Raw genomic sequence first — 16,316 nt, 5'->3', positions numbered from 1 at the left:
TGGCTTCTGGTTAGCCCGAGTGATGATGGTCTTTGTGTGGGTCACACCATCAGTGCACTTAAATATGTTGATATTTAACATAATGTCCAAAAACAGTAATAGCAAAGATGTTCAACCTCCAGTATACAAGGACAGGGCAATGTTGTCCAATGTTATGTTTAAATGAGGCCGATCCATTTGAATGAATGTCCATCGTCATTACGATAACTTGAGCACTGACCTTGAAATACGTCATTCACGCCAATGCATGTGACGTCATATGGTGAAAACACAAGGATTTTTTAGTGGTGGGGGGAGGGAAATAATTGTCGCCCAGAAGTTCAGCTTCTCAATGAGACTTTTCACACGAAGCGAACCCTGCAGTTCATCCACCCGATTGGTGGATCCTGGGGGGGCGGTGGACTACGACCTGCCTGACAGGCAGCGCAGAGGGCACGCGGTTACCCAGGCGGCAAACGGAAAGAGACAAGCTGAGCTCTCCGGAGAAAGTGGATCAGTCAGCTTCACCTACACGTGTTTGTGCAGCAGTGAGAACGGGGAGCCAGGTGCTTCGTAAATAACCGTAGGGTTAGTTCAAATTCAAGACAGTTTCTGAGGCTAGACCCACCGACACCGTGTCTTTAGTCGTTAGGTAAGTGCTTTTGTGCGTTTTAGAAAATGCCACGGTGTGCTGGAGACTCGACCTAAAATGCTCTCAAGTTAGTTTGTTAGTTGTTGTTGTGTAGAAATTGGTGACAGTTTGCTAATGTTACCTCTACGTTGGCTAACGTTAGCTTGTTAGTTAGCTGCTGATGTAGCCGTGCAAGTCACATATTAACTTTACCTCAGTGTCGATTTACATTTTCATTTAAAAAGAAACCAGGTAAAAAAAAAAAAAAAAAAAGTTAATATTCCGCCGGCAAAACCGGCTGGGTCAAAGCAGTTTGTGTAAAGTGAGCTAGGCCAAACACAGCCGTTCCTATTTACTATAATGCATTCAGGACTCCATTACTGACAATGAAGGTTGGCATCATAATAAGATTACTGGCCTGAAGTAACACACAAAGCTCTCTGGAGTCTCTTGCTCTGTGTTTTGCGGGCTTATTGTGTTGCAGGACTTTCCCGCCACTCATTTCCGGTTGTGTGAGTGAGTATAAATCTGCAGTATCTGCAAGATTTCCGCACTTCAAACACACCCTCAGTTTAGGGTGGGTGCCCTCTTGTTTGTTCGGATTCAGTCGTTCAATGTCACCATGCGTTGTGCGGATGGAAAGCACAATATGCGATACAGATGTAAACAAATGGTTAGGGCCAACCTTCAAGTCTCTAAACATAGTAATAAACTATTACTACCTCCAGATTGACTATGTTTGGTTTGTGTAAACACTGGAATACCTTGAGTAAAACAGACCACTAGTTCCAATGTTATTCCTGTGAGAAACGTTACATACAATACTAATACATATCATATAAATGAAGTTGCAGGGCTGTTTAGTACTCCACTCTAGTAATAGCCCACAGCTCATATTGTACTCATTATGCATTGCATGAGCTCTCTTCATGACACATGTGGTTGAACTGGTTGAGTTGGACGATAATTGCAATGTATTTTTAGTTATTTATTGAATACGTGTGTACTTGTTTTGTGTGTGTGTGTGTTTTTTAGTGTTCACATGCCACTATGAAGTACATCCTGGTTACTGGTGGTGTCATATCTGGTATTGGGAAGGGTATCATTGCCAGCAGCGTGGGAACAATCCTTAAGTCCTGCGGCCTTCACGTCACAGCCATCAAAATCGATCCGTATATCAATATTGATGCTGGCACCTTTTCCCCGTATGAACATGGTGAGTGGTTCAGTCTTGCAGTTGTTATTTAATATTTGACGAGATGTTACAGCATTTGGCCTATTGGGGTGGACAAACCACCCCTTGCTGGCTGCTGTGGGGCATCCATACAATAGTTGTGTGTTGTGTGAGTGAGCAAAGCACTGAATTTCTGCCTGTTTTGGATCTGCTCTTTCACTCACTCATTGACGGATATAATGTCTGTTTTACAGGTGAAGTTTTTGTTCTTGATGACGGTGGGGAGGTGGATCTGGACTTGGGGAACTATGAGCGTTTCCTTGACATCCGTCTGACCAGAGACAACAACCTCACCACTGGAAAGATCTACCAGTCGGTCATCAACAAGGAGAGGAGGGGAGATTACCTGGGCAAGACTGTACAGGGTGAGTGTACCCAGGGTGTCTGTAAAACAGAGAGTTTTACAAGAGCTATGTTGATTGGGTTTTTTATGACTCTTATGCTATAAATCTGTTTTCAGTGGTACCCCACATCACAGATGCAATCCAGGAGTGGGTAATGAAGCAGGCCAAGATCCCAGTAGATGAGGACGATGTGGAGCCTCAAGTTTGTGTCATAGAGGTAATTTGGTATTAAGTACTTGTCTCCATTCTCAGTGTAGTATATTTACACTTGTTTTTTTAACCTGCACATTTAATTAGTGCGTTGAAGAGAAATAGAGGAGGTTATCGATCAGAAATGAAACCAGGAATGTTGCCTGAAGCAATATAAAATATTGGCACCACTCACCAAGAAGTGGGAGAAACTGCTGAACTTACACATATGGATCTGTGAGCAAAAACATTATTTCGAAAAACTTAAAAAAGTCAAGGGATTTAAAAATTGATTTGAGTGTCTGTATAAGTATGCTATAGACCTATATTTTAACATCCACATTAAGACAACTACAAAATCAGCATCCTATTGCCTTAAGAATATATCAGGAATTACAAGACATGTCTTAGCAGGATTTAGAAAAACATGTCTATTAATTTATCTTAATTATGCTCGACCAACACTGCCTGTACTGCAAAAAACAACCAGACAGCTGCAGCTGATTCAGAATTCTGCTGCTAGATCACATAACTTTACACAGACTTCCTGTTTGTCAAAGAATTGATTTAAAAATACAACTGTTTTATACCGGTTTATAAAACACTGAAGGTTTAGGGCCAAAATACAGTTCTGATCTGCTGCTCTGTTATAAAGCATCTACACCTCTCAGGTCCTCGAGGACTTCAGGGAGAAGTAGCAGCCAGTTTTAAACACCATATCTAGAACAAACTGCCCCAATTCTCAGTTGTCCATTGTATTTTATTAAGTTAAGCTTTAGACAGTGCTTTTGTGCTGTGTCTTAAAATCCTATTTATGCGTGTCTTTTTATATGACCTTTTGTTTTATATACTTTCACTAATACCTTCTGTATTATATAAAGCACTTTTTAATTGGCTTGTTATTGAAAGGTGCTATGCGAATAAACCTGCATTGCCTCCAGCTGTTCTCTTTTCAGGGAGTACATCAAAACCAGTTCTGACAGTACTATGGACTGTCTTCTAAGGCTGTGTCAGGGTTATGTGAAGTGCTGACAAAACCGAGTGTCTTTATGCACGCATTCATGTGGTCTAAGCTGGTGTTTTCTGTCAACAGCTGGGAGGCACAGTAGGGGACATTGAGAGCATGCCCTTCATTGAGGCCTTCAGACAGTTCCAGTTCAAGGTGAAGAGGGAGAACTTCTGTAACATCCATGTCAGCCTGGTACCACAGGTATGGCACACTGGTGAACACATCATATTATTTGTTTCATGCTTACAAAACATGTTAACACTTTCACATTACAATCTTGGTTGAGGTGAGTTTTAGTTGGTTGCAATCTACAGCTTCACCACACAACAGTAAACATCACCACTGTTTTATTTTTCACACACGTATGTTACAATTTAGGTGAATTTGCTTTTGTGTCCTCAGCCCAATACGACAGGAGAGCAAAAAACCAAACCGACCCAGAACAGTGTCCGAGAGCTCAGAGGGCTGGGCTTGTCGCCAGATTTGGTGAGTCAGATTATAATTTGTTTTTAAATTTGGCATACCCTCCTGTACCGGAGTTACAAACCAGCCATGCCTCAACTTTCCCTCTATGTGTATAAATCTATACACAATGATTCTTGGTTATGTATTCATGTCATAGTGTACACAACAAAATAAAATCTGACGTCAAATTTAAGATATGAGTTTATGGGGGAATCTTTGAGGCTTTGTCCTGGTCCTGTTGTATATTGTGATAAAAACATAAACATTGTTTTTTGTCAGATTATGTGCCGCTGTTCGATGCCACTAGAAACGGCTGTCAAGGAGAAGATCTCCATGTTCTGTCATGTTGAGCCCACACAGGTGAAGTGTGTGTGACTATACCTTTTTTTTTTTTTCTACAACAAAAATACAATTCATGTTGTCATCCATTTCAGTGTGCTGGGATGTATCATTTCTGGGGACAATTATGTTGTAAATTAATCTCAGTGTAAAAATGTCAACAATGTTAGCTTTTTATAAATAAAAAAACAAAGCTGAAAGAACATGTTTCGTAAATTTTTCCAGGTGATCTGTGTTCAAGATGTCTCCTCAGTCTACAAAGTACCCCTTCTGCTGGAGAACCAGGGTGTTGTGAGCTACTTCTGTCAGCGGCTGAACCTGCATGTCGAAATGAAGCCCAGGAAGATGCTCTCAAAGTGGAAGGAGATGGCTGACAGGTAAAGAAGATACTAACTTTTCCAACTTTGCTCGAGGTTTGTAAGGGAATAACTTGACCGTGGGAAGTCGTTGTTGGATTGTGTTTGGAAAAGGGTTTGAGGGTTTTAAAAATACGGAAGTTTAGGGCGCGGTTAGCTCAGTTGGTAGAGCTGGCGACCCATGTTACCGGAGTTGCGGCGGCCCTTTGCTGCGCGTCATCCCCCCTCCCTCTGCCTCCCTTTCCTGTCTGTCTTTGGCTGTCCACCTCTGATGTGATTCAGTGCCTTACACAAGTATTTGGTTAATTTAGTATTTAAGAATGTGACAAACCAACCTAATCAGACTAAATATAGTTTTTGTTTTAGCTTGTTAGTTTGTAGCTGTACTAGCGTGCTGTTCTTTTGTAAAACAGCCGAGGTGGATGAGAGACTGTGCACAGTGCATATATGGCTTCTACACGTTTACATGTTTATGCTGGTTGAACAGTGTATTGTTAAGTATGTTTTTAGTTTTTTACTCACTCACTCTTTTGTTATGTGTTCATTGCACATGTTCATATCACATTGACATTGAAAATGCAATTTATTGGTCAGCCCTCCTTCTTAGTCCAGCTCCCTGGCAAGGTTAGTAAGGAAAGGGATACAAACCATTTACCTTACAGTTATGGAACAGTCACTATAATCACTCAAGCAAGTTGACACTAACAAAAGAAAAGAGTGTTTAATTCTAAAAAATCAAGTATTGAGTCGCTACAGCACACTGTGAAGGTTGAATGGCTGAATGTTGAATTATTCTGTGAGAAGCTGTGAAGTTATAATTAAATGATGCACCAGGTCAGCACTGTGAATAATCTCCCTCTTTATTCAGATCTGACCGTCTCTTGGAGCATGTTTCCATAGCCCTTGTGGGGAAATACACAAAATTAGCTGACTCCTACACCTCTGTTATCAAGGCCCTAGAGCATTCAGCCCTTGCCGTTAATCACAAACTAGAGGTTAAGGTATGGAAATATTTCAAACTTTTATATTTTGTATACAGTATTGATTTCTAAATTTAACATCACTGTTTATGTGTTGACTGCTGTTATGGAACACCTTTAAAACTTGCAAAATGATAATAATGACCCATATTTATACTGTATTTAGCCTGTTGGCCCTGATTTTTGATTGATCTTATTCCAAATGATGCTATTTGTTATTCCTAAAGTACATAGACTCTGCAGACCTGGAACCTACCACTCTGGAAGAGGAGCCAGTGAAATACCATGAGGCCTGGCAAAAACTCTGCAGTTCTCAGTAAGTAGACAAACTCGGTAAGACCCATATGCCAGTAGGCTTGGATGATGTTGAAAACTTGCATCAATATTCAGTTTTACACTCACTATACCACATGATGGCAGCAGAGTGCTGTCACGTCCATCGGTTTATGCCGCTTCATAGAAATTATGTTCTTTGTAGAAATTCATAATGTTTTATTACATCTTCATTCATAGATTACATCTGCAATGTATGTATGTACCAGTTAAATCTTTTTGGTTATATTCAAGCTGGCATTCAGCATGGTGCTTTTTTTTTTTTTGATGGATTAGCTTTAAAAGTCTGTGGGGAAGGGCTGTGTATCCTAATAAGATTACGAGTAATCATTTCCACATACTAATGGCTGTCCAGCATTTTGCCCCTACGCTGCTTCTAAATATGCAGTGACAGAGGGTTGGAATACTTAGATCAGCAAGCTGTTGTTTCTGTTTTTAACTCACATTGTCAGTAATGTGTCTCTCTATACAGGCATTTGTGTAATGTCTCAAAAAAATTTTGGACTAACTTATAAGATCAACTGAGGCTGTCATTCCTTTCTTCCTGCCCACAGTGGTGTGTTGGTACCAGGAGGTTTTGGTGTGAGAGGGACAGAAGGCAAGATGCTGGCTATTAACTGGGCTAGGAAACAGAATAAGCCATTCCTGGGTAAGAGAGATACGAGACTACTTTGTCTCATAAGTTCTGCCTTCTTCATCGTATCAAGTTGTAAGATTTCATGCTATGAGCAAACCTGTTGGTGTCTAGACACAAAAATGTTCCCTCCTATGTGTTTAATGTTAAGATAAGAAATACTAAGGGTATATCTGCATACCAAGAATTATTTCTTGGTATGCAGCTTCATACTTGCACTACTGTGGTTAAAACAACTACATTGTCTCTAAGAAGTTATTTGCTACTTTGGACTTGTTGGGACAATGTTTTATTGTTTACAAAACTAAATCACAGGGGATGTAGGCGCACTTGTATCATCACTGGTGCAGCCCAGAAAGAAAGAAAGAAAGAAAGTGCATATTAAGGCTATTGCCCATCATCTGTATGGCAGCATCATGCTATGGGGTTGTTTCTGTTCAACAACCGCCGGAAGGTTTGTGAAGGGCATAATTCCGAGAAATCTTGAAGGAAAAACTGCCACGATAATTGTTGATTTTTCAAATCGGTAGTATGAGGCTACAGTGCAAGTTTTTCCAACTATAGTTTTTTTTTTTAGTTGTTGAAAAATTGAAAAAGAAATTCATCTCAAAAATATGTCAATGTTGGATTGGATTCAGAACAACTTCAGGAGTAAATCTTTTAAAAATAAAATCTACTTTGTCAGTAGATTTGGCATATCCTCAAATGGGGTGGGAAAAATGTTGTGGGGCTTTTCGTTAACATACTAAACATAGTCAAACTTCATTAATGGGTTGAATGTGAAAGCCCCGTCAGAGCCTAGATCTCCAAAACCAAATGAGAAAGTGTTGCAGGACATTGCTGCTCAGTAACTCCATCTAATCTCGATGCAACTTTACATAGTCTGAGCAATTATGCAAAGATAGCTCAGAAAGAAAATGTGTTGAGGTTGTTACAGACCCACTGTACCCACTATGTATAAATTTAATGCTGAAATTGCTGCCAAAGGTGACTATAGGCCTGAAGGGCATGAATACCTCTGCAGTCAGTTAATTTGTGTATTATATGTGTATATAATTTAGATCCATTTGTAGAAATTTGTTCTCACTTGACATTAAAGAATCTTGTTTTAATCAGAAAAAAAACGTAATTGCATCCACTTAAAACATTCAAAGTTGTAAAAAAATAAATAAATAAAAAGGATGAAAGATGAAACAGTCCAAAGAGACGTGAATACTTTTTTATAGGCACTGTATAATCATATGCAAATACAGTAGTGTTAGTCATGTAAGTGGTTTGCACAGTGGGGTCGTGTTTAGTCTTTGTTTATTTATGAATCCTTACAATAGCTCTCATTATTCAAGAATCTTGCTGGTCTTGTTTTGTGCAGGGGTTTGTTTAGGCATGCAGCTGGCAGTGTGCGAGTTTGCCCGCAATGTTCTCGGATGGGAAGGTGAGTAATTGCTAAGTTCAACTTGGGACTCTGCTAAGTAAAATTCTATCCCGTTGGGTTCTAATTTAATGATGAAAGAACCATAGATGTGTTGGGAAGTTGATCTGAGCTTTTATCAGTTTTGCTTGCATCTTTTTCAGACGCCAACTCCACAGAATTTAATCCAGAATCCCAATACCCTGTGGTAGGTTATCTTTTTCTGCCATGCTTACATCACATCATATCAGCAGTCTTGACTGGAATGGTTTTAGCATGTTGTTCGATCTTGACAGGTGATTGACATGCCAGAGCACAACCCAGGGCAGATGGGTGGCACTATGAGGTTAGGGAAGAGGCGGACCATTTTCAAATCCTCCGCCAGTGTACTGAGTATGTATCCTCCTTGAATTAAATGTAGACTGTTGGCTTTTTGATCATGTCCAGCTCCATTGTGTTTCTGATGACTGATATTTCATTGTTCTAGGAAAACTGTACGGAGATGTGGACTATGTTGACGAGAGGCACAGACACAGATTTGAGGTAGAGACCAAAAACAAGGTTTTAAATCTTTTTGTTTAGGAGTGCAAAGCTTCTTATTCGGTCTGTACACGCTGCAAGACGTTTTTAATTTTTTGTGTCCAGATCTGGTTTTGTGGTATTATAATAAAAATGAAAAAAAACATTTTTTAAAAACCTTTCCTGAATAATTTAGCCTTTGCTCATCTTAGGTTAACCCTGAGCTGAAACACCACTTTGAAAAAAAGGGTCTTCAGTTTGTCGGCCAGGATGTGGAAGGAGAAAGAATGGAGGTCATTGAATTGGAGAGTGAGTGGAATACAACATTCTGTGTATAACCTAGCTGCTCTTTGGGATGTACTTTTGTCATCTCTACTGTTTCTGAAACAGCTTTGCCTCAAATTCTCCCTTGTTTCTATACATGTAATGTATGTCACATGCTAGAATCCGTCTTTGTTGTTTCAGATCATTGTTACTTTGTTGGAGTCCAGTACCATCCCGAGTTTACCTCAAGGCCCATCAAACCTTCTCCTCCATACTTTGGTCTCCTGCTGGCCGCTGCAGGAAAACTCCAAAGCTACCTGGGCAAGGGTTGTCGCCTTTCTCCACGGTTAGCTCCGACAGTGTTGTGTTGTATTATTCACATGAAACCTCTAAATTACTGTATGATGCTCACAATTTATAGGTTTAGCTCTAACTATTGTTAGTTCTCTGACAAGTTTTTTGACAATTTTGCAATAAATTAAATGGTAAATTATATCAATTGTTAATCCAGTGCTTCATATTTTATTTTATTTATATCTTTTTTCCCCCCTCCTCTACACAGACTAAAGTATTGTCTGAATTCAATTTAAAAGTGGTTTGTTTAGTAGTGGCATTAAATCACATTTAAACACATGGGATATGTTTTTTAATATTTAATCCGTTAACTGACATAACATGGTTAAAATCTAAGATCTACCTTAGCTTTGATTGAGACATGTGAGTACATCTTTCTATTCTGCAGTGTAATTATATCAAAAGGCCCATGGGTAGTACAGGTATAGTTTACAATGACACTGTTCATCATTGCACCTGCAATCACAATGAAGCAATCCCTGTCAGGCATTCCTGCTTTAATACTCATTTTATGTATTCATCTACCATTGCAGGGACACTTACAGCAGCAGCAGCGGCAGCAGCTCTCCTGAAGCAGACATCAGCGAGCTGAAGTTCCCCTCATTGTCCTGAGACTAAAACACACGTAGTTATTGGGTTTGTGTGTCACTCATGCAGGTAAATGCAAGGCCCAGAAGAAAGCAGGTCTGCCCTTAACTGATGATGCACAACCAAACTTTATTGAACTGTTACACTTGGTACAATGTGTTGTAAATTCATATTCTAAATATATTCTGCCTTCACTGATTGTATAAAGGTAAAGGGATGTCTTGTGGTTAACTGCATGGGGCTTTACTTTGGCTGCAGTAAGCAAAAGCTAGAATAAACATGGGACAATTGTATAAAAAAGACATTGTGGAATACCTGTACAGAAAACTGACGTTAAATGAAAAAGAAAACAGAATAGGGTGAGACATGGGTGGAATGGGTAGACATCAGTCTCTTAATATATATAGCATGTGCAATGTCTTGCAACTTTAAACTCATGATCCTTGGGCAAAATTGTGAAGAGATGGATAGTGTGTTTTGCAGTATTTCGCAGTAAGATAGAAAACTAATGACTAGTTCAGAATAAGCAGACCGGTTTGCAGGAAGCAACAGTGGCAAATAGTTAGGGTAGGATTCAGGGTCTGTGCAATCGGGTTTCTTCTTGGGGCAGTCATCCTGCAGATCAATCCAATCCAACGGATAAAAACACTCCTAAGGAACATGACTTCATACGGTTGTTTGCAACTTTTTACCTGTGTTGTGACACTTAGACATATCATTGATACATGTACCTCTTTAAAATGTTTGTCTCTTACAATTTTATTTTCTGTATTAGTGTATTTCTTATTTAAGGTTTTAATACCAGCTTCAAAATACTCATTTGGGCTTACGGTACCAAAATGTGAACTACATGCTATACTGGTTTTAAATAATCTTGCACTGTGTTACATAGTGTGCATGCAAATCCATACAGCAAGATTAGATTGGACCAAAAAGTTGTGCTACCAGTTCAGGTTACATGACTTTTATGTGTGAGACCTTCTTCCTGCTGACATCAACAAACACAGTTTTGAACTCCATTGCCTTTTACTGCCGTATCTGACCCGTAACTTCCTAAAATGAATTATGCTGATGCGCAGTCATCTGACAATTCTCCCAACTGAAATTGACCCTTGAGTCAACAGTATTAACTGAAAAAGAAACTTGGCATGAAAAATTATCTGGATCTCAAGTACAGCCAACTGTAGATGATAAGCATCAAGCTTCCAAGTTACATTTTCACTTCTAGTCTTGTCAAACTGATTGATATTGAATCATCACTGGACCAAGATGGTTAAAGCATTGCTGCCACTGCCTTAATTTATCTCTTGGTGACCCCAATATATGAAAAACATGCCATATTTTTATATTTATGAAGTTCAGATGCATGCATGTTGTGATATATGTTTATTCTGAATAAATATATTTTTATTCCTCTTGACAATCTGGCCTTTTTTCTAGTGGACCTGAGAATCATAGCAAGTTCTGCTTTTTACGAGACACTTTAATTTTGAAGTAAAACTCTTAAAAGACATGCAACTCTTACACATTGTTAAAAGAGACTGAAAAGCTTTGTATTTACGGAAAGCACTATTTCCAGTGTATTTTGGTGTTTAGGTGCACTTAAAAAACACTGGTGCCCACTGTATTTACAAAAATAAAGCCCCCCCCCCCTCCTAGAGGCTGCCCTACTCATAACACCCTACAAAGAACACAATAAATTAAGAACTAAATCCTATTGTTTGTTATCTAGTGATACTCTGGTGAAAGCTCAATCAATTTGGGAATGATACCTGTGTCTAGTTGTGTGTTTACAATGTCAATGTGTATTTGGACCATAGATGGCACCTATGTTTAATACTAAAACTACTATCCACAATGACTAAATCAAGTAAGCAGACATGAAGTCATCACTAAAATATTTAATGTAAATATAACCTCCAACAAACCTATTGTAGAAAAATGAATTGCATATCCTGAGCCTGGCCGAGCGTTTCCCATGGAATTTAAAGCTGCATTGTTATCAACTTCCCTTTTTAGGTAACAATGTTCACTCTATGAACAAGACCATAAAGTCATAAGAATTGCCTGATTGTTAATGATGGCATAAAGTTATGAGCTGGTGACAGCAGGAAACCGCACTGTTTTCCTTGATACAGTATAAAATTCAACTACTACTTCCTTATAATCCACGCCTCCCTTTTTTTCTCCCACATCTGGGCCCTCCCTTTCCTCAACAGCCCTCCCTATGTCCTTGTGGTTTTGCCCCACCTTTTGTCAAGTATCAACAGGCAACAAGACTTTAGAAGAACACACCTCTACACAGCGCGCTCATGCACATGCTTACAGTAGCAGTTAAGATCAGGAACTCAGATGAGAACTGCAGCGCTACTGGGATCTACTGTGGGACAGATTACTCTACATAGCTGTTCTAGACTTCAGAGGATTTGATGAGCTACCATGGGAATGAGACTGACAGACTTGTGCTGCAGCCGTCAGTGGAAATAGGAGTTTGGGATGACTCTGAATACGGACTGCTCTACCAGTTGTGACATTTGTAAGGAGTGGCTGCTGTGGTTGTTTCTCAATATTTGGAGGATCAAAGATAGGGAACCAATTGGTGGGAAGCTGGTGTGGGGACTCCATCCCCCATGGTATCATCTAGGCTGTTCAGTATATTCCTCCTTAACCATTCTTTACCTTATATACAGCCCTTTTATAATTCCTGCAGTGCATGTCTTATTTCTTTCTCACTTTCCCACAACTTTCCCTATATACCTTTGTATCCTCACAAGCTGTGCTCACTGTTTTTATCCTATTTTCTTTTTTTCTTTTTTTGTTTACTAGCAACAATGGATCTGACTTTGTGGCAGTACCAGTTTAGGATCATCATGCTGGGGGATTCCACAGTGGGCAAGTCTTCCTTGCTGAAACGCTACACTGAAGACTTGTTCATGGAGTCCATCAACCAGACGGTGGGCGTCGACTTCTATGTTCACTTCCTGGAGGTGGAGCCGGGGGTCCGTGTCAAGTTGCAGTTCTGGGACACAGCTGGACAGGAGAGGTTCAGGTGAGGATAAACTCATCTTGTGACAAATGGGGTGAGGTGTCTGTCTTTGCACTATTGGATGTCTTCATATATCAAAAATACTTTCTTTATATGCACCAGGCTTAGTGGCACTATGTGTCTTTGTATAAGACAGTAAAACAAAGGATTCTTATTCTCCCATTCCTATGACGAATATTTAAAGAAATTACTCACTTGTATGCAAATATACTACCCAAATAAAACTACCACTGGTTATTCTATTCACAACGGAGCTCTTGATCAGTGTTTGCTTTCAGCTATGACTGTGTAACCACACTGTCACCCTCACAAGTGTGCAATGTGTACAGAGATGCAGTATGTGTAATGCTTGAAGTGGAAAAGGCCGATTTTTGAAAAGTCATTATTCTTCCTGCTCAGCATATTTCATAAAAAACTAGGAGTAACATGTTTCATTCTGTCTCTAAATTCATTATTTCAGTTCTCCAGTTGAATGAACCGTAGCAAATTGCAAACAGTGCCTGTTTGTGTTTACCTCCTCTCTGCATGGTATCTGTAGCCTGCTAATCCCACTTGAGTCAGCTAAAAGCTCAGCCAAATCAGGTTTGTTTTCATACAGAAGTATTCTACTCAAGGAGTACATTTTTACAGACTGGCTGCAGGGAGGACCCTTTATTAAGCCTTTCCTTTGGTTTAAACATTCAGTGACTCATGGGGGAACTATGTGCCTCTTGACGGTTTCATGATTAGGGTGAAAAAAACATAGTGGTTATCAATTTGTTACAAAGAAACAGACTCTTTGTCAATCTGCTTATCTAAAAAAGCTCAACTCAAACAGTGCAGATAATCAGCTGATTATTTGCTCACTGGAACAGGAAATAAGTTGGTAGCAAAGTCTGAACTCTGCACTAGTGAATGCGTTGGAAGGTTTTCATGTGTTGAAATACAAACCTCCTCCCTCTTTTTACATTTTTCTCATGTGTGTCTCTTCTTTCCTCAGGTCGGTCACCCGTTCTTATTACCGCAACTCTGTCGGAGGCCTCCTGGTGTTTGACATAACCAACCGAGCCTCCTTTGATCATATTAAGGAGTGGCATGGTGAAGTGTGCGAGCGAGTGCAGCCGCATAAGGTTCTGTTTGTCCTGGTGGGCCAAAAGAATGACCGAGATGCTCAGGGGGAGAGGGTCGTGAGTCGGGAAGAGGCTGAGAAACTGGCCGGACAGCTAGGGATGCCCTATGTGGAGGTCTCTGCCAAGACAGGCCAGAATGTGAGGGACGCCTTTGAGCTGCTCACTCGACGGGTCTACCAGGGTCTGCTGAGTGGAGAGGTAGAGCTGCAAGAGGGCTGGGATGGAGTCAAGTGCGCTGCACCACAGGCGCTGCAGTTACAGAGAGCCAGCCTGGCACAGCCCAGCACAGCCTCTAAGAACAATAAGAAGTGCTGTGGTTGAACTGTGGACTGGTGGTGGTCACCCGTATGCACTCATGTTACTGTGGAACCAAAACCAGCCCCCAGGAGGCCGGATTTGTGGTGGTATTTTACTGTAATATCGTGGTCATCATGAAAGACACTGATTTGCACCTTTTTTTGTGAAGGTAGTTTAACAGTTAGTCAGAAACTAATTTGAGGAAACATTGTATGACTTTACTTTGACATTCCTGAAATGGGGGAAGATTTAACTTTAGAAATAATGATTTTGTGTAATGGTTATCTTTGGCCATGATGGTGGCGTGGAAATGTTCGTTGGTCTGTTGATCCACCACTTTGGTCTTATTGGAGGATGACACAGATATCCATGTCTCAAGTGGGTTGTTTCCGACTGACTTTTCAGCAGCTTTACCGCCAGGTTGACATTTGGTTTTGGTTGAAATACAACTATCAGATTGCTGTGAAATTTGCTGCAGACGTTCAAGGTCTCTTAACTTTTCCTCTAGCACCATCATCAGGTCAAAATTCCCATTTGCCCAACACTTTGGTTTGTGACCAAATAGATGCAAAAATAATTACATTCTTCCTTTCATTCATTCTCTCCATGACTGGCAACAGTTAAGGTATTGGTTCCCCTGGCTGAGATTAGAAACATCACATCTTTTGGGCCCATGTAGTCTGGAAAAAGCTTTGTTGCATCACCAATAATTGCATAGTATTCTGCGAGTGAGTGATTGTTTTCAGGTACTGTTGTAAAATGAATTAAATAAAAACTCTAGGGTGCCTTTGGATATTGTTCTTTTAAAATGTTGTGACAGGTTTCTATAGCAATTATTATTCATCTGGCTGATGAACAGCCTCCTGTGTTTCTGCATACAAAATGCAGACAATTCATTTTGCTGCACCCACATTAAAGATTCACTGACACGTTAACACTTGTCTGTACACTAGTTTGTGTCTCTGCAAATACACAAGTAAACTGATTACATTTCATGGTTTTAAATGTTTTGGCTCCACTTAACCCTTAAAAACTTTAGCGTAGTCGTCAATATTACAGTGCTATTTTTACAACTACCGGGAATTAGTCATAAATGTGAAGAGAGCCACTTTCAAGCACAATGAATGACTGAATGAATGTTAATGAACAGTTATGTGAATTTTGTTTTACGTTAGTTGCAAGGTAAAACCCTGACTAACTTTTGTCAGTTCAGTCTGGCAATAGAAGCCATACTCCATAATGTCTTTGTTTAATATCATCAATTTCTTTTTTATAATCAGACATTGTGAAAAGTCAACATCTGAGGACTAATTATTCTAACATTATTTAGATGTAATTTGCTGAAATAGACAAAAGTAAAAATAACAATAATTAACAAGGTTGGTTGAAATTGTTAATGTAATAAAACCTGCTACATTCAGGAACAATACACAACAGCACATACATGTCTAACAACAGAGACAAACAATTTACTGTATTTGTGGCCACCCTTTGCAGTAGGAATTATTATAGACCCTCTATTTAAAAAACAAAACAAAAAACGAATCAACAGCATTGTATGAGTAGAATGTGTAAACAGGGGAGCCATAATTTCTGACATAACAGCTATGATTATCTATTATTGGCAAGATAACAACAAATTTAAGGAGGCATGAATCTGTAACATTCACATCCAAATGCTCTAGAGTATCAAAAGGTAAAGCCGATACAGCAGTGGTCACAATCCAAAAGAAGTATTCCAGCAAATGTTTATTGACAAAATGCAATGAAGTCCTGCCAGGCTTAGCTTAATGGCAACAAAACAGAATTAGAGACAAGAATTACATTATTGTGTGACGGTGCTGGCAAAACACTCAAAAGTTAGGGAGTCATGACGATGAAACACTATCTAATGTCAAAAAAAAAAAAATACCCCCACCCAAACCATCTTTTCATCTTTATTAGTCCAAAAAAAATCCCAGTTGAAAAGGAAGAAAAACAAACAAAAAAAGAAAAGACAATACACAGAGTGGGTACAACATATTAGCATACAGTCTTGCTACTTTTTGGTTGTCTTGCGGATCAGCGCCATTCTCTGAAACGAGAACAAATACAAACAGTTAGGTATTGTATTCAATTACAAGTGATTATAAAACCAAAAGATTAATAATCAACAGTTGTCATATATATATATATATATATATATATATATATATATTTATATATACAATATATAATATAACACAATAATAATTAAAG

At 39.4% G+C, this 16,316-nt stretch overlaps 3 protein-coding genes across 6 annotated transcripts in view; 2 read left to right on the top strand and 1 right to left on the bottom strand.

The window, feature by feature from the left end:
- Nucleotides 1-376: 376 nt before the first annotated feature.
- On the top strand, nt 377-11,049 carry LOC118335538 (CTP synthase 1-like). Of its 2 annotated transcripts, XM_035671861.1 has the most exons (18): nt 377-631; nt 1,646-1,826; nt 2,039-2,209; nt 2,305-2,405; nt 3,471-3,587; nt 3,789-3,872; nt 4,131-4,211; nt 4,416-4,567; nt 5,415-5,547; nt 5,754-5,842; nt 6,414-6,508; nt 7,863-7,925; nt 8,066-8,109; nt 8,198-8,294; nt 8,389-8,444; nt 8,633-8,729; nt 8,886-9,030; nt 9,572-9,650. In XM_035671861.1, the coding sequence occupies exons 2-18, from the start codon at nt 1,661-1,663 to the stop codon at nt 9,648-9,650; spliced, it is 1,770 nt and encodes a 589-aa protein (XP_035527754.1). In that variant the 5' UTR covers nt 377-631; nt 1,646-1,660. The 2 variants fall into 2 exon arrangements, with proteins under 2 accessions (XP_035527754.1, XP_035527753.1); XM_035671860.1 differs by lacking the exon at nt 377-631 and having other exon boundaries at nt 1,661-1,826; nt 9,572-11,049.
- Nucleotides 11,050-11,309: 260 nt separating this feature from the next.
- rab42b (RAB42, member RAS oncogene family) lies at nt 11,310-15,029 on the top strand. 3 transcript variants are annotated; one of them, XM_035671863.1, is made up of 3 exons: nt 11,312-12,162; nt 12,453-12,675; nt 13,652-15,029. In XM_035671863.1, the coding sequence occupies exons 1-3, from the start codon at nt 12,123-12,125 to the stop codon at nt 14,100-14,102; spliced, it is 714 nt and encodes a 237-aa protein (XP_035527756.1). In that variant the 5' UTR covers nt 11,312-12,122; the 3' UTR covers nt 14,103-15,029. The 3 variants fall into 3 exon arrangements, with proteins under 3 accessions (XP_035527755.1, XP_035527756.1, XP_035527757.1); XM_035671864.1 differs by having other exon boundaries at nt 11,313-12,259; XM_035671862.1 differs by having other exon boundaries at nt 11,310-12,675.
- Nucleotides 15,030-15,449: 420 nt separating this feature from the next.
- taf12 (TAF12 RNA polymerase II, TATA box binding protein (TBP)-associated factor) overlaps nt 15,450-16,316 on the bottom strand; it is a 3,832-nt gene continuing 2,965 nt past the window's right edge. Inside the window, exon 6 of the mRNA XM_035671865.1 lies at nt 15,450-16,152. Coding sequence (XP_035527758.1) covers nt 16,117-16,152 — 36 coding nt within the window. The 3' untranslated portion in view covers nt 15,450-16,116. The remainder of the gene's footprint in view (nt 16,153-16,316) is intronic.

This window comes from Morone saxatilis, unplaced genomic scaffold, assembly GCF_004916995.1.
Source record: "Morone saxatilis isolate NCDOM2014 unplaced genomic scaffold, NCSU_SB_2.0 Contig24, whole genome shotgun sequence".
Classification (NCBI taxonomy): Eukaryota; Metazoa; Chordata; class Actinopteri; family Moronidae; genus Morone; species Morone saxatilis.
The sequence above is the reverse complement of the archived record's forward strand: the minus strand, read 5'-3'. Positions and strand labels throughout refer to the sequence as shown.